This window comes from Manacus candei, unplaced genomic scaffold (assembly GCF_025592945.1).
Source record: "Manacus candei isolate 608988 ecotype Guabito, Panama unplaced genomic scaffold, ASM2559294v1 h1tg000041l, whole genome shotgun sequence".
In the NCBI taxonomy this organism is placed as follows: Eukaryota; Metazoa; Chordata; class Aves; order Passeriformes; family Pipridae; genus Manacus; species Manacus candei.
The window spans coordinates 6,917,916-6,941,609 of NW_026138089.1; the positions used below are offsets into that span (position 1 = coordinate 6,917,916).

The 23,694-nt window shown below is 37.0% G+C and overlaps 1 protein-coding gene across 6 annotated transcripts in view; it reads left to right on the forward strand.

Annotated features, from left to right (window-relative positions):
- AP1S2 (adaptor related protein complex 1 subunit sigma 2) overlaps positions 1 to 23,694 on the forward strand; it is a 31,370-nt gene that overhangs the window by 4,973 nt on the left and 2,703 nt on the right. For 2 of the 6 annotated variants that reach the window (XR_007905830.1, XR_007905833.1), the window contains exons 3-5: positions 3,867 to 3,975; positions 4,887 to 5,024; positions 12,612 to 12,706. Coding sequence is in view for 2 of the 6 variants with exons in the window: in XM_051795055.1 (XP_051651015.1) it covers positions 3,867 to 3,975; positions 4,887 to 5,024; positions 20,657 to 20,692 (283 nt within the window). In the remaining 4 variants the exon portion in view is untranslated. Of the gene's footprint in view, positions 1 to 3,866; positions 3,976 to 4,886; positions 5,025 to 12,611; positions 12,707 to 13,031; positions 19,892 to 20,656; positions 22,103 to 23,694 lie in introns of those variants that run through there. The other 4 variants (XR_007905832.1, XR_007905831.1, XM_051795055.1 and 1 more) reach the window with 4 other exon arrangements.

The following is a 23,694-nucleotide window of genomic DNA, read 5'->3' on the forward strand; positions in this document are numbered from 1 at the left end:
GACCTCAGCATCAAGAAACAGCAGCTTTTTTTTAGAGAACTATCAGTATCATGTTCTTGTTCATTTTTAAAACTACTGGGGGGTATAGCCTTGCTGAAATAAGAAATTGTAAAAGAAATGCCTAGCTTTGGTAGACTCTGTCCTGGAGTCTCAGAAGTTCTTGTTATTAAAGAAATGCGTAAATTTTTGGGGATGAGAAAAAATCTGTTGTTAGGCACAACATATTAGTGGTCCTAGTTTTCATTTGGGCAGCTATCACCAAACCACAGATCCTTGGGCTCCCTTAAGGACCTATCTGCCCCTTGGTTGTCATTTACAGTTTGGTTCTGATTGTGCCAAACTCTCTAAGCTTTAAACTTCTGCAGTTAGGATCTACATGCAAAGTGACTGATGCTGACAGACTTATGGTTTGTTTGCAAGTTTACCTGGTGACAAACTTCCAGGGATGACTTTAAGCAGATGTTGTCTCACCTAGTAGGAGAATGCCACTGAGCTGGCAGGATTTTCTCTGCCCCACAGAGATGGGATCTTGCAGCAGAGTTACTGAACTTGGCTGTGAGCAGAGTAGTGGAGAACTCTACTGAAGCATTGCCTGCCTGTTGTGAGGCTTCCCAATACTGACCTACTGAGAGGGAGATGCATGGATTTGTTTCCTATCACAAAAAAAAATCTTAAGGCCGTCTGTCTGAAGGCAGGAATTTGTATAAGTACTTATACCTACTGTGTTACCTTTTTGTTCTTTAATTCCATATTACATTTTAGGTCAAAATTTCTGAGATTCTGTCCAAACTGCTTTTGGTCTCTCTGGTTTTCATTCCCTTTCTGACAAATGAAGGATATTTATCATAAAATATTTTCCTAAATGAGGGTAAGCCGCTGAGCTGAGCTTGAAGATTCTGTTAATAGTATTTAGTGAGGAAAAAAGACTAATTGCAATAGGAATAAAAAAGGCAGAATCTTTCTTCCAGACTGCACTGTATTTGCTTGTAGGTGTGTGCTTTACTATCAGAATTTGCCTTTTCATTGGATGCATATGAAAGACAGGTCTCTGTCAGGCTCATAATGGAGAATCTGCTCCTGCAGAGCAGAAATCTTTTATAGCCCGAGTACAGTAATTTACTCACTTTTGTGTGGGTACTCTCCATGTAAACTTCTGCACTTGGCAAAACTTTTGGTGTCTGCTCTAGACTGTAAGTTGACACATTTTTCTGAAGCCCTGGCCTGCAGGGGGAAAAAAATTACAATAAACTATTGCCTCTGAGAATTTGGGTCTGAAACATTCCTTTGTGGTATGCTCATGCCCTTTGCAATGATGGCTGACTTGTTCATACTCTTCTGCTGTTTTCCATTTAGGCTTATTAAATCTGCATTTGTTTTCTTTTGTTGAGTAGTGATCTGTTAGTCAAGGTTGGTACTTAAAAAATACATGGAAAAATATTATCTGCATATAATAATAGATACCCAGGCCTCCATTTTGTGTTGATACCCTCTGAGTAGTTTTTGTTTCTTAGTATTATTTCTCTAGAACTGCAGTTGGCAGAGCTTGAATGTGTAGTCTGCTCACTAGCTGCCAAATACAGGCTTTCCAAAGTATGTTGCATTCTCTTTTAAATGAGGACAGTGAGAGCAGGCTACTTTCTGGGAAAGTATTTTATGTTAGTTTACCGCCCCAGCCCCCTTCTTTTGTTTTGATTTTTTTTTCCCATAAAATAGTTCTGTGCATCAGACTAACTCTTAAGTAATAGAAAGCACAAAAGGTCTGTCCCATGTGGATAAACTTAAAATATTTGAGTCAGATTTGATTTGATAGGGTCTGCTGGTATGTGGTTCAACTTGTGTTTAAGCACTGTAAGGAAGCAGTTTAACTGCACATCATCATAATCAGTGCTGCTCATCTGAAGGTGATGAAAGCTTTGTTTAGAGGGATTTGGCCTGAGTGCTGGTGATTAGTGTAAATGTCAAATAATGTGTCGAAGCTCTTTTTTCTACAGCGAAATATGATAACATGGAGTTTGACTAATGAATTCCTCAGTAGGTTTGAAAGCATGTTTTTTCTGTATAGTATTGCTTCCCAGTACTCTTTAAAATAGTTTCGATTTCTTGTACAGATTGAATCTTGCAAACTACTGCAGTGACTTGTAAATGTCCTTGAAATTAAGTGGGGCACAAACAAAAAGTGTAAAATGAAAAGAACTGTGCTCAGATAGGACTTCTGATGAGCTCACAAGTCCCTGTGGTGAAGAGATGAAGGAACGAGGTAATGAAAATGTTGTCCTTCAGTGGAAGTGTCTTCGTCTCTTCTCCCATCATGTTTTGTGGTAGGATGGAAAAATCACAGGCAGTAACATTTTATTATGGTTTAAAGCTTTTGTATAAAAGTTATTCTGATTAATCCTTCATAATGAAGCCATGGCAATTTGACTCAGAGCAGTGGGGGGGGGGAGGGGGGAGCACTTTTTGGTGATAAATGGTACTGGATGAGTGTCTAAGAGACAAATTTGAACATAGCTCAAAATACAGCATTTTTTTGCAGAACTTCTAGCCAAAAACTCTTGACAATTTCTTTAGGGGTTTACAAAGTTCCACCTGATAAAATATATGTAATGTTTAAAAGCTGCATGGATTTCGCTGTATGGGAAACGGATACGCACCTTAAATTTGGCATTCACATCTGAATGACTTCTTCTTCGGTAGGGCTGACTTCTCAGACTGTTTAATGTGTCCAATTGTCCCCTCTAAAGAGGCAAACAAAAGCTGTTTCTGATTCATGTAAATTAGCAGTTACAATAGGTGGTACTTGAAGTCTGGTTTGTGCCATGTGTGACTGAGTAGCATATGGTCTGGGCACTTTAGAAAAGACTAAATGGGGTTTTCAGCTTTCATTCCTGTTTTGGTTTTTTTATCAGCTTTTTTAAAAGTGACTTGAACAAATGTATGGTCGGCACAGTGGAATTGGTTGGTCTTTTTATTAAACTGGAACCCTATCATATCTGAAGAATTCTGTCTTCCAAGATGGAAGTGGATTGTTGGAAACTATTTGATGGCCTCTCATTAATCTGATGCCAGGACAGTTGGTATTGATTTAGTTGTTGGCTTAATAGTAATTGGGGTATATGACATAAGAGTTGGTTTTGGAGTTTTTTGAATTTGTTAAATTCTCTTTAAAGACCAAATTCTAATTGCTAATTCAATTTGTCTTTCTCAAGGCATTTTCTGTAGTTTTTGATATTTCTGTGTGTAGCTTGTGTGATAAAGATTTCAGATTGAGTCTGTTGATTAGTATACTGGTGCTTGGATGTTACAGACAGTGGAGAAAATATCATGCCTCAGAACTCTGCCAGGAGACCAGAAAATCAAATACATTTCCTTTTCCAGCCACTTCTTTGGCTAATTTATTTCCGTCAAGGATAGTGAAGACTGAAGTCATTCTGGACTCAAGGAGACAGATCCCTTTTGTACATGTGTATGTCTTCTGGTCTTTCAGCTGCTCTTTGGTAGGAGGTTTAGGTTGGATATTAGAAAGAGGTTCTTCACCTGGAGGGTGGTTGGGCACTGGAACAGGCTCCCCAGGAAGTGATCACAGCACCAACCCTGACAGTATTCAAGAAGCGTTTGGATGATGTTCTCAGGCACAGGGTGTGACTCTTGGGGATGGTCCTGTGCAGGGCCAGAAGTTGGACTTGATGAGCCTTGTAGGTCCCTTCCAACTCTTCATATTCTGTGATTCTGTGACTTGCTTGGCTGTTGATTTAAAGGAACAATATGCGAAACTTGAGTATGAAAGGCAGCTGAGAATGCGATACTCCTCAAGCACATTCATTTTGCTCATGGTCCTATGCTCACATCAGGATTATTTTGTTTTACAGATATGCAAGTCTCTATTTCTGCTGTGCTATTGAAGATCAGGACAATGAACTAATAACTCTGGAAATAATTCATCGCTATGTAGAACTTCTTGACAAGTATTTTGGCAGTGTGAGTTAACTTCTTTATATTTTGTCATTTTGTTTTATGCCCGCAGGACTTTTGTAAAAACATAACCAACTAGTTGTTGAAAAGATGCATCTAGCAAACACATTTTATGTGGCTTGCTTGGCCAAACTGATGGTTGCCTATATAACTGTTAAAATATGGAATTAAATTATGGATTTGGGAGAAGAGCTGTTATTAATCTGGTGGTAATTGCCTGTATTTATTTCATTTCACAGTAGTTTCACTTGAGGTCAGATAAAATCTTACTCTTAGCTTTCTGTTTAGGCAGCTTTCCTTCTGGCACTGCTCTAGTGTGTGAGCACTTCTTACATCTGCTTCCAAAGGAGGCATTTGGTTGTGAAGTAGCAGGAACGGTAAGGAAAGACAAGACAGACATCTGCTTACCCAAACAGCAAACACAGAAAAACTGTCGTACTATACATTGACACTTGTAGAAAAACTGCTGCTTGTTCTTCTGCCTTCCTAGTCCTTCTTACTAGGGAATGCACAGGATGAGTAAAAAATTTGAGATTATTGTCTTCACAATTTTCTGTAAGATTGCGTGGCCTGCCTTTAGATACTACAGTCAAGAAGACAACTTTTATAGGGATATTCTCTTGCCTCTTGAAGAGCCACATAATACAGATGGTTGTGAATTGAACCCTTTTTAACAATGATGGAAGTGTTTTTCAGAGGTTGCTGTAACTGTTTCTAACTCAAACAAAAAATTTTATTTTTTTTTTTCCCCTCCAAGGACTGATTTTTATTATTGCCCCATTTTGTACAAGGCTATAGCCTTAGGTAATGATTTGGTGAAGTTTGGTGAAGCTGTGAACAAGTTAAGTTTTGTGAGAGGATGAACCTCAAGTGAGAGTATCCTCCCGCTTTGCAATAATACTTGATGTTCTTTTTAGGTATGTGAACTTGATATCATCTTCAATTTTGAAAAAGCCTATTTCATTCTGGATGAGTTCCTTTTAGGAGGGGAAGTTCAGGAGACTTCCAAGAAAAATGTTCTTAAAGCCATCGAACAAGCAGATCTTTTACAGGAGGTAAGCAAATTCAGCTTCTCTGGCCAAAATGTCAGCATGGTAGGCTGTGACCTAAAAAAACTCCTGTTTCTCTAAGCTTGTAGAAGGTACTTTTTAGCATGCTTAGCATGTAGTTTCCAGTTAGTTGTCCTAATTGTGCAATAGGATGATGTTATCCTGCTCTTTTTGTTTTGTTTGGCACGTGTATGTTTTAACCCACTGTGACTTTGTGTTCTGCTAGTAACTGCAAGTGGCTATTTTATGTTTATACTTAGATAATTGTAGTTCATGTTGGTTTAACTAAGTGTTGTTCATGTGTCTTTCATTTCTTCCTTTTATTAATTAATCATTAGTTTTTCTGTTCATACCTGATGCATGTTCACTTCTTTACTGTTTCATTGCTGAAATCCAGAAGGTAGACTCTCTTCTTTGAGACTCATTCAGGTATAGTTCTTATTAGTTCTTAGACCTGCTTTTCTGCTATAGTTTGCTTACTCTGGAGAACTTCTGTGTTGACAAAGCAGTAATAGTAGTGCCATAGAAACATACAGAATAAAGTATAAGAACATTGTTTTTTCACTTTGAATGCTTTTGTTTTTTATTACTACTGTAGAAGAAAGATTGCATCTCTACGATTCTTTTAAAAACTTGTGACGTGAAGGAGTTCATTGGTATAGAAAAACTTAGTGTCGTTTCTCCATCCTATGCTTGTTACTTTGTGTTTGTTTTGTTTTTTTTTTTCTTACTGAATTGTGCTCAGTGTTGAGGCTCTTGAATATCTAAATGGAAGTCACAAAGTACTGGTGTACTGGGGAAATCATCAGCCTTGTGTGCAAATCAGTGGAACATATAGTTTAACAGGCATGATGAACCTTAATTTTTTTTAAATGTACTGAGGTTCACTGCTCAGATTTGATATTGATCTAAGCTGCTCTATTTTTTATCCCCAATGTGAACCTTCAATTTGCTATTTTGTTCTATGAGTTAATTGCTTAATTCTTTTATAAGCATTCTGTGTTTCACTTGTTAATCTTTGTTGAGCGTAGTATTAATAGGATGGGGAAACATTCTTTACCCTTGTAGTTGTGTTTGTAATCCTTTCAGAGTGCAGGCAGATCTGCTGCACATTAAAGTTCTTGTTTGTCAACAGCTGCTTAGTGTCAGGGACAAGGTCAGCCATTGCACACAGATTTGCCACCCTATTTTTCTAGAAAGGAAATACATGCACTTACTTTTTGTGTTCTAATTCAATTTTTGTTAAGCTCTTCTTTACTTTTAGAAGAATTATCTTAACCAGAAGTCCTGTTGCACTTTACAAAGAGGGGAGAAAAATAATCTGTTTATTCTCTTAAAATCTTTTGCTCTTTATATGAAAGCAGATATAACAGATTAACTGTATATTCCAGTCTATTTCCTGCAAATGCAGTTAATTATAGAATTACTGTATTCTTTCTCATTCTTACTGGTCTTGAATTTTTATTTTCACCATTTTTGTAGCACTCTTCTAAAGCAAAAAATGCATTCTACTTCTAGGAATTCATTACTGATTTTCTATCCAAGCAACTAACATTCACTTTTTACAGAGAATATAATTTATTATTGATATTACTTCAAGTTATCCGGGCAGATGGAGCTCGTCAGCCCTGTAAGGCCATCCATCTAAGAGAAGGTCACTCTAAACAAACCTACATCCTCAGGACCTCGCTGCCACCGTCCGAGCTCGCTCGGCCCTGGCAGATGAACCTCAGGATTAGAGGGTGGGCTCAGTTCAGCACACACTGTGTCTCACCTAAAAAATCCACTGCACAGGCTCCAAGGGTAATGACCTTTCCCAAATCTTCGTTCGCGAAGACTGGCCATGATGACTTCAAGTTAAAAATTTTGTTCAAAAGGAAATACCACTTTTCCCTTGCCCTGATAGTTTTACCCTGGCTTCCCCATCTCTGGGAGATTTCCTGTTTTCAAGATTTATTAAATAATTTCTTAGTAATTGGAATGTAACAGTTTATCACAGCACCACAGTAGTTCTATGTCGGACTTCTATATTTTTTTATTCTTAGTTATATTGACTGTTGATCAATTCTAAAACTACTCCATAAGTCTGGTTTTTAGTTTATAAGCCCTGTAAAAGTCTGGGGTCATATTTATATTGAGCTTCCAATACATTTGGACTCTTTCTGCAGAAGTTTGGTTTTGTATCAACTGCTGCTATGTGCATGCTGAGTTTGATGAAGAGAGTTGTTAAAATAACAGCTGGTCACATCTGGAGACTTTCTGGTACTTTCAGTTAGTGTCTGCTTCCCAGAATACTTCAAAACTACGAGAATGAAACATGCTGTGATTCTAAATGCAAAACATATTTCTAGCACAGTTGTCATGAGTTTGGTTTTGACCATGTCAGATTTTAATTATGGGCAAAGTGACTTTTATTTGGCCTTGAATACTCATATTGCTAAATATATATATATTAATCAGTGTTGAATGCACAACATTATTAATTAGTAATGCCACATACATTAAAGTATGAAGTACCTTACAGATGAAGAGCTGTACAGAATACTTAGACAAAGGAAAATCATTACAAATACATTAAGTGGCTACTTGTGTGATGTTGAAAGGAAATATGTGGAGGCCCAAATTGCTGAGTAGTGAATTAGTTCTTAATAGCCTTGGCTACTTGTATTTTCTGTGGTGGTTTTCTGGGATGTACTTCTGTGCCTGAGCACCTACTTCAGTTTGTCTTTAAGTTCTTGATGCTGTGTGGTGCACTTGCTAACTGGTAGAGTTTGTGTGACTGAAACACACTAACTTTTTAAACCATTCCCACTAACATTTAAACCATTCACTGCTGTAAAGGTGGTTTTTACCTGTCTGAACAACTCAATTATACTGAGAGAAGAAAATAGGCAGATGCAGTATGTTGTTGCACGCCTTACATATGTTTTTATATGTATATACACACGTGTGGTGTATAGAACAGCTAAAAGGTAACCCTGTGCATAATTTTATGATATTTAAATTTTTTAAGGCATGAAACTACCAACAATAGATCTTCTATGCAAAAGAGGGGATTTGATTTATTTCTCTCAAAAGTCTAATTGCTGTGGTTTTATTTGATGGTTTGAATAATTCAGTGTGGTGCTTGGAAGTTTGTTTTCATTTACTGTGCTAAAGCACTAAAATCAAGGAGTTAATAATTCTAATATCTAAAACAAGCAGTCATATATATATTTTAAAGTAAATCTATACAGAAACGCTCATCTTCATTTGAAATAGGAAAAAGTTCCTAAACATTGGCTTTGAGTGAAAATTCTTCTTGTTGATTATCCTATGTAAATTTTATAAAAGTGTTTTGGAAATTATCCCTGTTTTTGTCCACTGCTATTCTTTTGTAGGGTGTTTATGTATTTTTTTAGTAGTTGATTGCAGAACATCTGAATACTTAAAAATATATATATTTTTAGAAGCATCATAATAAAAAGGCCAATGGTTCTGTCAACAAATCACACTTGTTTCCATCACTATTTTGGCAATAAAAATCTAAAAGCTATGTGAATGTTTTTTTTCTTATGCTCTTGCATTTTGGCCTCAGGCAGTATTTACTAGTCCTTCCAAATGAAGAATAAGAGATAGGCTATCAATTAACTTTACTTTCTTTGCTGTTTCAAACCCTTGCCTCATCCTGTGTCCAGAAGGGTGCTTAAGGTGTTCATGTTGACTGACTTGTGCTAGATGCTTAGGGTTGCTGTGTAGATTTAAGCTTTTGGTTTTAGAATGAGCATCTTTGGAAATGAAAATTCATTGAGTTTTCAGCTTGTGCCATGAAAATTTTCTTCTTGAGGATGAAATGTACTGGTTGGAAACTATGTTTGAAGGTATGCGTAATAGTAGGTATTAGGTTGTCCTCGAGATACGATAATGTTGGTATTATCAGTAACAAAAAAAATCTGATACTTAAGCCTTCAGTAGGTGGGAGTATAAGGGGTTTTGTCTGCTTTAGGAAACATCCTTTGTGAGCAGCTGTTTCATAGTAGTTGCCTGAGAAACTTACCATAATTAATGCAATTAATTCAGTTTTCACTTAATGTTATCTCTTAAATATAGACTATTGAAATAGAGTGCCTTCTTCATTTGGCAGTGGCATTATTTACCTTGGCTATACCTGTGTCTTGCTCAGTGTGAAACAAGAATGAATAGTGGAATCTTTTTTATAATGGAGAGCTGCCTGCCATGATTTCTCTCTGCTCTTCTTGTGTAACTTCTGCCTCAGCTTCAGGCAGTCAGCTTGGTTGGTCAGTTCTTTAGATTGTATGTGCTTGATTTTAAGCACAGACAATGATCTACACTAATATTTTAGAAGATACGTACAGGGACCTTTGAGAGGCACCATGAACGAGAAAGGGATATGTTGTTAGTTCATTGTTTGATGCGTGGACTGTTCAGTAGATAAAGAAGTGGTTGGACAGTTACAGCCAGAGGGTAGTGGTCAATGACTTGGTGTCCCAGTGAATATCAGTGACAAGTGGGGTTCCCCAGAGGTCTGTAATGGGACTAGTGCTGTTTAATGTCTTCATTAATGACACAGAGAGAGGGATTGAGTGCACCCTTCATAAGTTTGTAGGTGACACCAAGCTGAGTGGTGTGGTAGACACCTGAAAGATGGAATACCATCCAGGGGGACCTGGACAAGCTTGAGAAGTGGACCCGTGGGAAACTGATGAAGTTCAGTAAGACCAAGTGCAAGGTGCTGTACCTGGTTTGGGGCAACCCCCAGTATCAATACAGGCTGGGGGTGAACAGATAAAGAGCAACTGAGAAGGACTTGAGGGTGCTGGTGGATGAGAGGCTGGACATGAGCCAGCAATGTGCGCTCATGGAACAGAACGCCAAACGTGTCCTGGGCTACATCCAAAGTAGTGTGGGCAGCAGGTCAAGAGTGTCATTCTGCCCCTCTGCTCTGCTCTTATGAGACCCCACCTGGAGTGCTGCATCCAGCTCCAAGGAACAACCCTCTATAACAACCAACTGTAGATTTAACAGTAACAGACAGCTCTGTAAACCTTGATATCAGATACATTTCCGTATTTTTAATAGATCTTTTTGAACTGTCCTTCTTGTGCTGTTGAAGTAGGCTTTCCTGCAAATACTTACCAAATCATACTCTTATGTTTAAAGAAAAAGGAATTATTCCAGAAAATGAATAGTAGAACCTGTATCTCTTTTTCCAAAATAGTAATTTGGGGAGGAGAAGTTAATTTTTCCAGGTTTAAGTGTCTTCTTGAAAATGTAGCATTGAGTATCCAGGAAGTTACTGTATCATGCTTCAACCTCTTCCCATTCTCAATCTGCTTTTTGTGGTTTTTTATTCCTGGTAACTTGAATATTTTTCTGATTTGTATGTGAGTTGTTTGATTCTTTTTGGAAAAATGCAGTTCAGTGTCTTGTCAAGTTTCTTGCTTTTCTGGATGTGTCATGATGTTTAGGACTTACCATAGATTTGCAGGCTGTGATTTCTAAATGCTTTAGAAATCCGGTTGTCTTTCCAAAAACATGTTGTCAAATCTTAATCTATCCTTATCTTTATGAATTGAAAATGATAGAAAGCAGTCCACTTTTCACCTGAGCAGCTTTTCTTCAGACCTTTAAAAATATCATTTTACTAAATCTGTGTCCATAATGTTCTCCCTCTTTTGGGCTGTTTTGTTTGTGTGTATGCACGTAAGATGTGATTAATCTTTTTACATTAAAGAAATCAAAATAAATAAAAACTAGAAGTTCTTAAGACTCAACAAGTTGAGGAAGGAGTCTTTCATATAAGTGTTAAATACGCATTCATTGAGCTTTGCAAATTGAAACATTAGAAAGTTTCAATTATAAGACAAATTAGCGTAAGGGAGGTCCTTGCTGTCTCATAACTGTTCAGTACCTTCTCTGTTGTGATCAATTCACAAACCTACCTGGGAATTTGATCATTCATTGATATGACCAATTCCTGTAGAGCTGTTGATGGTATATTAACAGCACACCAGACTCTTTGTAGATTATAATTCTGTTTAGGTCATATTTATTATCTGTACACTGAACTGATAGATTCCTCTCCAGAGATATTCTTCTGTTGTTGGCAGTAGAAGCACTGTGTCAGGGTGATATGATGAAAATTTTAGCACTGCTCCATATGCCATAGCTGTTTTCAGGAGTTTAGTCACGTGCTTCTCGTCAATAAACATAGCAAATTCAATGAACAATTGCAGAAGGCTGCTTGACAGTAAGGAGTATCTTATCTTCAAAATTAGGTGCTTTCTAAATGTGCACATTAATCTGCATTTTAATAGAACAAGTTCATTGGATGTGGCAGAATGCTGAAAAGAGCAATGCTAATGTTTGGACCTTGAGATTGTGAGGAGAAAATTCCATTTTTACCCTGGTGTCTGAGATGATGTGTCATGTTGCAGTGCTACTACCCTTTCCTAGAATTTTCACTACCTGTGAGGATGGTTGTAGAGTGCTAGAGAATATTAGGTGAAAAGAATAAGAATGCCCCTCGGAGGCATTCTGTTGTGTTTGGTTTTAGATTCTCATTTCTTTGTGGTCTTATCTGTGTGTTCTACAGATGTCGGGCACGTTGTTGGTATGTGTTTGGGGGCTTTTATTTGTTATTTTTAAGGGAGAAGCTATGTTTTTTGTTGCCAAGTTGTCTAGCAACAGAAATAGTTCTGGTGATGGATATCAAGATACAATGAAAGTATATATATTAAATTTTACACTGAAAATTTGATATTAAAAAGCAAAAAAAGTCTGAGAAGACCTATTGTTCCCAGTTCTTTGAGAAAACTGTTTGATTAACAGATGGATTGAAGAAAATGAAAATGTCCAACTTTTTGCTCTAAGCATTACTACATGTAGGTGACTGCTCAGCAATGTGACTTAATAGACATGATTTTGTAGCTCTTGAATTAAATTGTTTAAATTACTTCAAGGACAGTAGGTAGATATGTTGAATGATACTTATTTTTCTTCATGGAACAAGTATTATTTAATATCAATGTTAGTAATAATACTGTGTGACAGTTAATCACTGAATTAAATATATGTAAATTTTGTAGCATCCTATTCTATTATACTCTCAATCTGTTATAATAATGAACAACTGATCTTAAGTTCCCTTTACAAAAAAGTCTTTGAATTAATATTCTTTCAAGCACAGGTGAAGCTTTCTAAACAACTCTCTACAACTTATTCTTTTAAGGTACTGGTATCCTTTATCTGGTTGAGAAATGAAAAATAAACTTAAGAGGTTTTTTAATGCATCTGCTTGGAGTCTTTGAACAGATGTTTTCTACTGATGCATTTCTGTTTGCTTTCTTAGCAGTGGACCTTTAGGAAGACTTAAAATTGTATTAAGTTAAAGAATAACAATAAGTGAAACAGATTTGAGTGTAATAACTGAATTTTTTTATATAGTTTAGAATATTTCTAAGTCTTACTGTAAATGGAAATAAGCTGTACATGATTGGTGGATGTTGGGGTTTTGTTTGTTTGTTTGTTTTCTTTTTTTTAATTTAGTAGTTGGTATTATATTTTCATTGCTGCTTGATTTTGTGTTTGTAGAGCCAGAATGAAGACTGGGGAGGTTTGTCTGAGGATATCTTATGATTAAGAGCATTCTAAGGCATTAGCCTTTTTGACCCCCATCTAAATGATTGGTAACTACCAAGTTTACCATTTTGGTGGCATGGATTAAATGGGTGCTATGCAAAAACTGCTGCACGTGTAATTAAGTCCTTGCAAGGGTAAACAGAAAATGGGTGATGGGCTTAACTTTCTGCAACACTTGCATGATGATCTTTGAAGAGTGCTTTGAGTGTTTCCTTTTATTTTCCTTTCATGTACTAACCGCATCAACTTGAAGTGTCTGACTTCTACTGGCTTTCTTTGGTGTTAATAATTAAGTGGGATAATGCAAGTTAGAGAAATGGATACCAAAACTAATACCTAAACAGATGTTTGGCTTTGTTTACTTACAATCAGCCCATGTAAACATGTATTTATTGGAAAATGAGCTGTTTACATCTGCTATGCAAAGAAAATGGGCCCTAAAAAGACTGGGTGCTGCTGCAATTGACTGTATATCAAGTGCCGGATGCTGCATGACAGAACAAAGCTTATTTGCATACATAGTGCATTGCAACATATTTTTATCCAAAGCGTAAGTGGAATACATTGTGGCAGTCCTACTAATAAAGGTAAGATTTTATTTTGCATAAGGCAAGTTCAAAACACATGAAAATGATTTGCTGGTGAAAACTTAATTAGTCTGCTGCTTATTTGATATAATGATAAACAAGTAGTTGAGTAAACAAAATAGCTTTTGTAATGCAGAACTGCAGTAATAGATCTGATTTCATACACCGCTTTATAAATGTCAGGATTTAGTTTCTAGTTAAAAGAAAATAATTATAGTACACAAAAATATATGTTACATGTTCAAAATCAAATTCACTGTTGGTATATGGGTGTTTTTACCATTTAAGAGTTTCCTAGTATGTCATACAGCCATTGATCTGTGTTTGGAAGTGGGGAGTAACCAATAATCTGCTTTTGATTGGACCTGTAGAACTAGAGCAGCCAACAAGTCATTTGTTGAAAACAGAATTTCTTATATGAGCTTGGACATATCCTAAAACAACTAGGAAAAAACTAAATGCTCAAGCTGGATACTTTCCACATTTCCCCCCATGTTTATTCCTTTTTCTCTCCTCTTCACGATAAATTCATGTACAAACAGTGTGATTCTCATGGTGAGGTTAGTATTAATACTGCAACTGTAAAACATTTCTTGTGATTAAAAACTTAAAAAGTTATCTGTGTTGTTTGGAGCCTGTGCTAAGAACAGAGCTTTTACTTATGAGTCTTAATCTTTCTATTGTTGTTGTCTTAGATGGCTACAAAGACCAATTCTAGCACATACAAGCTCAGGCGTAGAGAATTCTGTGTGACTCCAGTTTACTGACCTAGACTGTGTCCCAGATGAATTCTATGTATGGGCTCAGTGTTGAAGAATTGTGCTTTTGTCCCCACTAAGCTAAACACAGTGGCATTATCTGATGCCCATGAGATGTTACTTCTTGGCCTGTACTGTTCTCTGGAAGGAGTGAAGGAGTAGTTGCTCTGTTCAGAACTAATTTACAAGGCTGTTATGACTCCTCAGAATATGGAGAAATGGAGATGGTGTCTGCTGGGGTAAGTGAAGAGGACAGATAAATGTTACACATAACAAGAGATGGGGGATAGTTTGCCTGCCATAAGGAACTGCAGCTTGTATAGAGGAATGAAGATCATCTGTCTTAAAGAAAGATCTCTTGAGGTAAAGGAGGTTGTCTTCAGACAAGGGGAGGAGTTTGACTCATAGCTTTGGTGCTTGGATTAACCTGATATTTAACTGATAGGTTATACATCTTCAAATTACTTAATCCTTGTTACTCTCTGAGGCATAAACAAGCAGTGTTTCTGAATGACTAGAATGTGGAGTTTTTGAGAGCTGTTTCAGAGAAATTTGCTTGTAAACGAGGGTGTCAAGTTCTATATGTACTGTGTGGCAGTTGTAATAATCCACGTATTCAGAAGCAGTCAACTGCATACAGAATTTGGGGAAGTTTAAGGTAAGCCTTGTATAATACTGAAAAACCTATGTGGTACACATCTAGACTAGGTAAAATCTTTATATTGAACATTTAAGTTCTGCTGTGTAGAACTTTGGGTTTTATTGAGAACGACTCACAGGTAGTGAAGTCAGGTGCAGTTTCCTCATCACCCAAAACCATGCTGGCAGTAACTCTTGTTGAGAAGACCAGATCCGTTCCTACTGCCACCTTTGTGTTGTATTGATCCACTTGCCCTGTGGTTATGTGGCTCCCAGTTTGTTTGCTAAAATTTGAACACATGTAGGGCAGCATGAGGGAAGTGCCAGGAGGAAGAAAGCAGTGGCATTGAAAAGGGAAGAAAAAAGGCAACTGCTTTTGCAGTCCAGGACTTTTGCTAAAGCTAGTAGTGTAACTTAAATTACATCTTATTTTTAAAAGTTCCAGTATCTAAGTGTTTTAAAAAGCCACTGTTCCACGCATCTCTTGTCCTGACTCAGTGTCTGCTGTGAACCCCAAAGTCAGCCAGCATATGTAAATTCTAATTTATCTGTCTGATGCTGCACCCCTGCTTTTGGCCTGAGTCATAGGAGTGTAGCAAGGAGCTTTAGCAGCAGTGTTGACTTAGGGAGTTTTCGGTTCTCCTTTCCCTCTTTCCTTTGTGCCAGAAGAACTATTTATATGACCATTCTAGAACTGGATTTCAGATCCATTTAAACTGATCCAATTTAAATTGCTCATGTCTAAAAACATATAGTCAGCAGCTTTTCTTTTCCATGTTTATAACTCGTGCTGCAAACATCTGTCCAAACAATTATAAGAAGGCAAAGTGCTGCAGGACCAGGAAGGAAGGGAAATGCTTAAATGCCATTGCCATGGAAGCCAAATGATATTGGATGTGACGTGGCTTGTTGCAGCAGTATATGTGGTCATCCCTTCAAAGGTACAGCCCTGCAGTTTAAGAAATGCTTTCTTAAGTAACGGAGACTAAGTAGTGCAAACCAGTATCTGCAGTGCTGGAAGCAAACATTACTGAATCCTTATGTGCGTGGTTTGGCAGTTTGCCAAACATACAGACACTGTGGGATTATCTGCTAGAGAACTCTGTGATCTTTAATGATTGTGGCTCTAATTTCACAATACAAAGTATTCAGCCACAGTATGTGCTTAAAGCATTTGTGTTTTTATGATGGCAGAGAGGAGCCTCTGGTGGATTCTGGGAACCATCCTTGTCCTGAAGGGTTAGGCTGTTGATTCTTCATAGCTCACTGCGTAGCAGCTGATTGGCACGTACAGAGCACAGCCTCCCAGAGCGATTATCACCCCTGATCCAGCAGATCAGAATAGCAGCTCAGAAGCAGGAAGAACCAACCCACTATTATCCAGTTACAGTACATGAAGTTTCCACTGATATTTTTACTTCTGCTTTTGGCAGGGAGGCAGGAAGGCCACTGCTGATCTTATGTCGTATCTGCTCTGGTGTGTTGAGGTGATGTTTTAGAGCCAAAGGGTGTGCATATGCTAGGATGTTCTGCTGAATAACACTTGTGTGATAACTGTTGCTGTTTAAGACTCTAGTTGAGAATTGTGTTGACAAATTTACACCAGTTTTGAAGATGTTTTTATTTTTTTTGTCTGTATAGGAAGCTGCAGACAAGATCTTAATTTGGAGTTGTTATTGATATAGGATTGTTTTTTGTTTTTGAAGAGCACCATAGTTAATACTTGTCTTTGAAGATGTTCAAAACCTTATGGGTGTTTCTAGGTTCTCTGAGAAAACACTTTGTTCTCCTTTAAGAGTAAAATAGAATTTTCCCAATGTTCCATCCCTGGACGTATTCAAGGTCAGGCTGGATGGGGTACTAAACAACCTGGTATAGTGGAGGGTGTCCCTGCCCATGGCAAGAGGTTTGGAACTAGATCTAAAAGGTCCCTTCCAACCCAAACCCTTCTATCTAATTGGAGTTATTAAATAGCTGGCTAACCACAGATTAGGAAACAGATACTCCCCTGTTTTGAAATTCTTGAAAGGGCAAGTAAACAGCATCAATTTCCTAAAGCAACCTTTCATTAGAAATATTTCCTAAAAAAGATTCAGAAGTAGAGTGTAAAAGTAAGTGCTTCTGAAGCATTGCTAAAGAAGGGCTTGTTAAATGTTAATCTTTTCCTGCTGTAAGAACTTCATGTTTCTAAACAGAAGCCCTCATCCCCCCACTTTCCCACAGCCTGTTCCTGTAGAATTCTTCGAAAACTTCCATATGTTCCATGGTCCTGCATCTTCTTGGTCTTACTAGGGTTTTTTTAAATGCTTGGGTGAGGGGGGAAGCCAGGTCTTTATCGAAAGGTAGCAGTTAAAATTTTTTCCTGCAGTTTAACATGGCTTGCCTTCATAGGCTTTGTCCTGGGTTTAATGGGAAATAAGTTAAAACAATAACCTAAATATTCCCTGAAAAAGAAGTTATACCAAGTATTCATGAAGTCTCACTGCCATGAGATGTTGTCAGTAAAATGGCAGCACTGCAAAACACTAAACTTAAGACAGTTTGGTGTAGGCATAAATAATTTATCTCTCTCTTGCCTGAGGAAATAAGTGTTTTCTTGTCCACTACAGACTTAAAATACCTTAAATTGCAGCAAGAAAATAATTTCAAAATAGATGTTAGGCAAATTTTGCAGTAGTGATGATAATATAGCATTTAAGTAGATTGCCTGGGGCACAGTAAAAAGGCATCACTGGATGCTTTTAACAGATTGAATATTTCTCAGGAAAGTTATAAGTATGCTGTTTGGAGGACTGGATTAAATGAAGCCCCTTCTAATTTGATTTTGGTTATGATTTTTAATTAGATTGGGTCATGACAAAGTTGGCTGAGAAAATATCAGTTGAGTTGGACTGACTGAATAGTTCTGTTTACTCAAATCAACTCTACCATTTTTCTAATTTAAAAATCTCTAATGACTCAGGCTGGCAATTTCAGAGAGTATTTTTAGCTTTTTAAAATGAGTTGTAAACACAGATGTCAGTTTGAAAAAGATGAATTCTAGTAACTTTAAAACATTGAGGAATTGCAATGTGCAGCCTGTATTGTAGAGCTGTTACTGCTTTGGCAGAACTGGGATTTAAGACCTATGTGTTAAAGTCAGATAAACAGTTTACATTCACATTTTTAAATAAGTGATGATTTTTCAGAGGTAATATTTCATGTTAGTTTGCCATTGTGTATTGTGCTGTAAGGACACCATTTCAACTAATTTATAAACTCTTTAGATCTAGATTGTTATCTTAGACAACATCTGAGCCTGTGAAGCATATCCCTGAGGTCTGCACAGTCCCACCAAAGGAAGGCAAGGTAGCATAGATACTGGCTGTGGAATTTGACATTTGTCCCTTACCCACTCTGTTCTGGTCTTCAGACCAGCAGGCCAACTGCTCTGGAGACAGTGTAGCAGGGAACACCAAAAAAAAGGAAAAAGTCAGTTGAAACTTGAAACTAGTTCTCTGATGGCAAAAAATTTGTCTAAACTTTATTTTCCTTTCAGTTGTTTGTCAGGCTGCCCATAATGCCAGGCCCTCTGTGTAGAATGGTCCAAGATGTCCTTGGTGGGGTACAGAGGTCTCCCTGAAACTGCAGTGTTTTCCTTCTCATTATTGCTGTGTTATCCTTCATATCTCTGTTACTTGTTGCCTTCCATTTAATCCTTTAGCTTCACCTCTACAAAGTTTGTTTATCTAGTTTAGTTGCAGGTGGTGTTTACATGTCCTGTAAACTAAAAAGCTGCCAGGAGCCAAATAACCACTTTTGTCCTGTTGTTTTCTGACAATCTATCTTGCTTTATCAGTAGATAAGAAGTTTCTGTCAAGATGAGACACTAATTTCATAGTGACTTGAGTCAGTCATATAATTTTCTGTACCATGTTTTTCATGGCAAAGACAGTGAATTCCTCAAGTTATAAACCACTGAAAATACAAACAGGGTGGGGAACCCAGGACTGCATGGGAGAGTAGAATCTTGGAAAGTACTGAAAAGGTAACAAGTAGATAAACATGAAATGAACACTTCCATGTCCTTATTAGTTGATACCAGTTATGTAAAAGGGGACATGATCACTGTTTCTGGGCCAAAGAGTGTGCTAAAGAATGTGTGCAGCCTGGGATAATCTTTGAACACAACAACAGCGGATTATAATCAGCCTCATAAGACTGCTAGAAAATTAACTGCTCTCCTTCTTCTTTCTGTCCAGAGAACTAATGTAAAATTAAATATGTTCTGAGATTTGATAGGCATTTCAGTGAAGACACTGATGGCTCCAGGTTTCCAAGGGCGAAACACTGGAAGACATAAGTGTTATTTTCAAGGAGGAGGGGAATCACATGTGTACATATATTTCCAGGTAAAAATTGGGCATTTTAGAGTGTTACAATATGCCTGTTTTTCAGTTGTCTTCATGGATCTATATCATGCCAGCAATGTAAGTAAAGCAGTGTTTTCTGTAAAGCAAAGTTTTCTGTAAGAATCTCTCTGGGAGTCTGTTGTCTGTGGAGGCTCCAGGAGTTCTAAAGTTAGTACTTTCTTGGTTTTAGTCAAAACTTCTACTCCTTGAGGAGTACACTACTGTCATGCAATTCCTTTTCCAGTTAGGAATATGCCTCAGCATTTTGTTTTTAATGTGGGCTGACAATTCTGACTTGTGCAGTATGAGAGGTTTTAAGAGTTAAAATTCACGTGTGTAATTCTGTATTATATACCAGATTCTTTTGAATTCTACCAAAAATCACAGCAGACTAGAACTTATTTGCAACTGTCACTGAGTTATATGAGTGATATAGGTGCTGTTATTTTTTGAACTACTGGATTTGTAGTTAGTTTGGTCAGAATAATTCTAACTACTGTGGGATAATCTTCGGATTACTGATACTGAAAAGCAGTATAAATATTGTAAAACTCCTAGGATATTTTTGTTGTGCTCTTTTTTGTAATTTGAGATTAGAATTTAAAAATACACAAGCTTGAACATGTGAATAAACTGACATGTGAATAAACAGAGGAGACAGGTTTAGAAGTCATGGGAACTTTCTCAGTTCTGTTGTAAGACTTCTGTAATTCTGAGGAGTGGAATACTGAAATAGATTGAAGATTATAATGGGCACATGAAAGATGGTAACTAATATGAGAGAGTTGAGTTTTGTGTGTTTTGTTTTCTTCTCAGAAGATGTGTAATGGGCATATGTGGGGCTGATACTCCTAAATTGCTATTACTGCATTAAAAATGTCCTCATCTGTCTTCAGGGCACTGATTTTTAATACAGAAAACTGAGTGTTGCTTTATTTCTAGCTCATCTTTCACCAAATTGTGTACTAACGTTGTATGCTAATCATACAAGAGTGTATTGAATTCAGCAGCATAATTCAAAAGCAAAGACAACTTTGCCTGCTGTGAGGGGTGTATCAGACACCTCCTGTTTTTAAAACAGACACTGTTTCTATAAAATGTAATTTTTGTCACCAGTAGTGCCACAGCTGTACTGCCCTGGCATGGTGCTGCTCACAGCCATGTTTGAGAGGCCTGGTGCCTCTAAAGGTGTGTTTATTGGAGCAGCTGTGGTGGGTGATGTCAGATGTCACTTAGCCCAGTGCGTGTCTCTGACAGAGGCCAACAGTTGATGTCTCCATAGAGACAAGAATTGTGCAAATAATAGAGAGAGTGATCCATCTCTTGAGCAGTCTTTCTGCTTCAAACATTTTTTGGCTGAGAAGAAACTCTGAGCTTATGTTATGCAGTAACTATGATGTGAACTTGTTCTGTGTGTTGTCAGACCCAGCATGCAAATTAGAGGGGGGTAAAATGATGGTTCTCCCCCCAGGAAATTTAGAGTAGCCAAAAATGCAATATTGTATTTCTGTATGAAATGTCCTTTTAATGTCAGAGATACAATAATGAGATAATACTTTTGTTTTCTTGCATATCTGTTCACAGTTTTATTCTGTATAAGAATATGTACGTTTCTTTTGTAGCCACGACATGAATACTTTAATGTACCAGTGTACTAAATGGCTTCATTCATCATGCATGCAGAGTTTCAGAGGAGATAGACCTGTGACTTACTCATGACAGAACATTATCATCAGCTTGCTGAATCCAGTCATCTTGAATCTAATAGAATGCCACAACCATTCTCTGCTGTTGTACTTTCCTCTTCCCCCTCTGTTTTACAGTGTTGTCTCTTCATGTCTCATTTCAACAAAACTTGTGCTTGTTGGCATATTGTGCTTGTTTAACTTTTTTATTGTGTGTAAGCTTGAAGTCTTATGCTTAAAAGTTCTGTAGCATTTTCTGAGCTAAACATCTATATACTGTAACACCTTACTGTAACATTACTCAACCTGTGTTTATCTTTCAAATAGGTTGTGGTGGTATTTAAACATACACTTAAAACCTGTTGGTGAGGTTCACACTTAACAGAGAAACCAGTGAGGGAGTAGTATCATGTGAAATGTGTATACACACAAGTATTACATGGTGTTATACACAGTTCTACACAGACCGATATCGCAAAGATGCAAACACCAATACTCTTCTGAAGACTGGCACAATAGTGTGACTGACTTTACAAAGAGGAGAAAGGCAGAATTGATTAGGTCAAAGAGAATAACTTAGATAAATTTGAAGCTAGAACATTTGTATTTAAATGTTCAAAACACTCTTGTGAGTAGTTAAACAGTTGCTGCCACTGAAGGTGAGAATAAGATCATTGCTTTACAAATGAATAATAGAATCATAGAATCATCAAAGTTGGAAAAGACCTCTAAGATCACTGAGTCCAACCATTAATGGTTAGGGTTGGAAAGAATCTAAGTCCATTAACAGTATACTTGAAATATATCTTCTTAAATTGGTATTTCCAGATTTAAGTGCAGGCTGCCTTGTGTATCCGAGAACTGCCACTGCACATAAGTGCATTCCATTGAAAAGTAGGCAGAGTGAGAGGGCATGTATTGCATCCTCTATTTGTAACCTAAAACCAATGCTGGTTTTGAAAATTGTTTTAGTGTAATTAACAAGGAAGTGGTTACTGAGATTAACCACGAACAGTAGTTCTATATGTGGTAATGCACTACCTTCCAAATGTTAAACTGACATAAAAATGGGAGATTTAGGGGATTAGACAAAAGATTTGAATTGGATTTGCAGCATTCTGGAATCTTAGAAAACAAGATCATAGGAGTGGTTTTCCATTTCCAAGTTTGCCTTTTTTTCTGTAAGCCATTAACAATGTGTTTGGATGTCTGGTTAATGCTGCTTTAGCCTGCATTATTTCATGCCTGTTGGCTTAAAATGCTGTGCATTGAGCTGTAATGAGATGCTGTTTTTCTTGTTATCTGTATACAGCTGCTTGCTTCTAAATGACTAGGTAATGAATTGGCTTTTCTGGCATGTTTGAAATAAAGTATTGCATGCACTTTTGTCTCATGTGAATGACTTTTTTCCTCATCTGTGTTCTGATATTTCAAATTTGCATTGTTTGCCTTGGGTGATTTTGAGCTGCAGGTAGTGTATAATACTGCGGAACATTTTCCATAAGAGTTGGATGAGATGTTTGACACTTACTAAAACAAATAATGTGAACAAAACATAATATAATTCATTCTGTTTGTTTCTTAAAAGTCATAATTGATGAAATTATTCCTCTAGCAAAACACATTACCCTTTAGGTGTTCCTTGGGATTATATTGTTGATGAGCCTATAAGAAGGCAATACTGCTTCAAGGTTACTGCTGTAGTATTAAAAAAATTAAAATATTACTGTCTTTTATGGGTGAGATATCTGCGGACAAGTAGCCAATGTCCTTGAAATAGGTTGCTTTCAATTGTTAGCCAATGACCTTGATTTACTTGAAGAAATTTAGTCATTTAAGTATATGCCTGCTGAAAATCACCTATGACTTTGAATTGGCAGTGGAGACAACAATACTAAACTGCTCTAAAGACAGCAGCAGCAATGCTCTGTATTTCTTCATAGCTATTGAGAAGTTTGTTTTGAGGCAATTTTGTAAATACCGTTTCACCCCTCAGTAACTCAAGTGTCCACTGCTGTCTAATCAATTTAAAACTGAAAAGTGGATCTATTACAAATATTTTCAAGACCCTAAAATGCTTGAGAAGGTATGTTCTGTTAGAATACCCTAAGTTCTGTTGCCATAGTTAGTTAGCAATGTAGGATTTCTTGAGTAAAACCCTTAGGTTGGTGGATAGAGGAGATGTGTGTCTTCTAAAACGAATGCAACAAAGTAATCTGGGAATATAATAGAACAAGTTATATTAAAAATGCTACATAGCCATTTCTTCAATCAGTGTCTCCTTTTGGGGGATTTGTGTTAAAATACACATGTAAATCTTTAATCCTGCTATCCTGTCTGGCTTTATCAAGGTCACTGCAGTTCTAAGAATATTTAAGTATTGCATCAGTGAGGGGAAAAAAAAACAAACCATCACTACATCTTTAATACACCAAGTATCTTGTTTCCAGATTTAACTTGCCTTTTTCTTGCAATTTCTTACTTGCTGCTGGATTTTGGAAGCCATCTAAAAGTGTTCAGAGGAGGCCTGTTCCAAGCTCTGACTGACTTTTAAATTAAGTTGCCTTTAAAGTATCAGAGCTTGTTCCTTCTCTGCTGAATCACCTTATACATGAATAAGGAAACTAAACTTGATCATTTTGTGCTACATAGTCAAGGTTGAGAGAGAGACAATGTTTGGATGTTATTTGCAAGATTTGAAGTGTTTCATTATGTATTTTACTGACTTTTTTCTAATAAATATTTACAAAGAGTTGAAAAATAATTTGTTGGCTGCCTTAACTGTTATCTGCCTTTTTTTCTGCTGCATGACATGTCTTGTTTTAGGATGCTAAAGTAAGTTATTCATACTCTTGTTATTGAAACTGTTTGTTTCCATACGGACACAGTATCCCCTTGTATTTACTATGACATTGTTAATAATTATGGAAAAGGTCAGCCTAATGTTCCTAGTGTAAACAATTTCTGTTGAGATA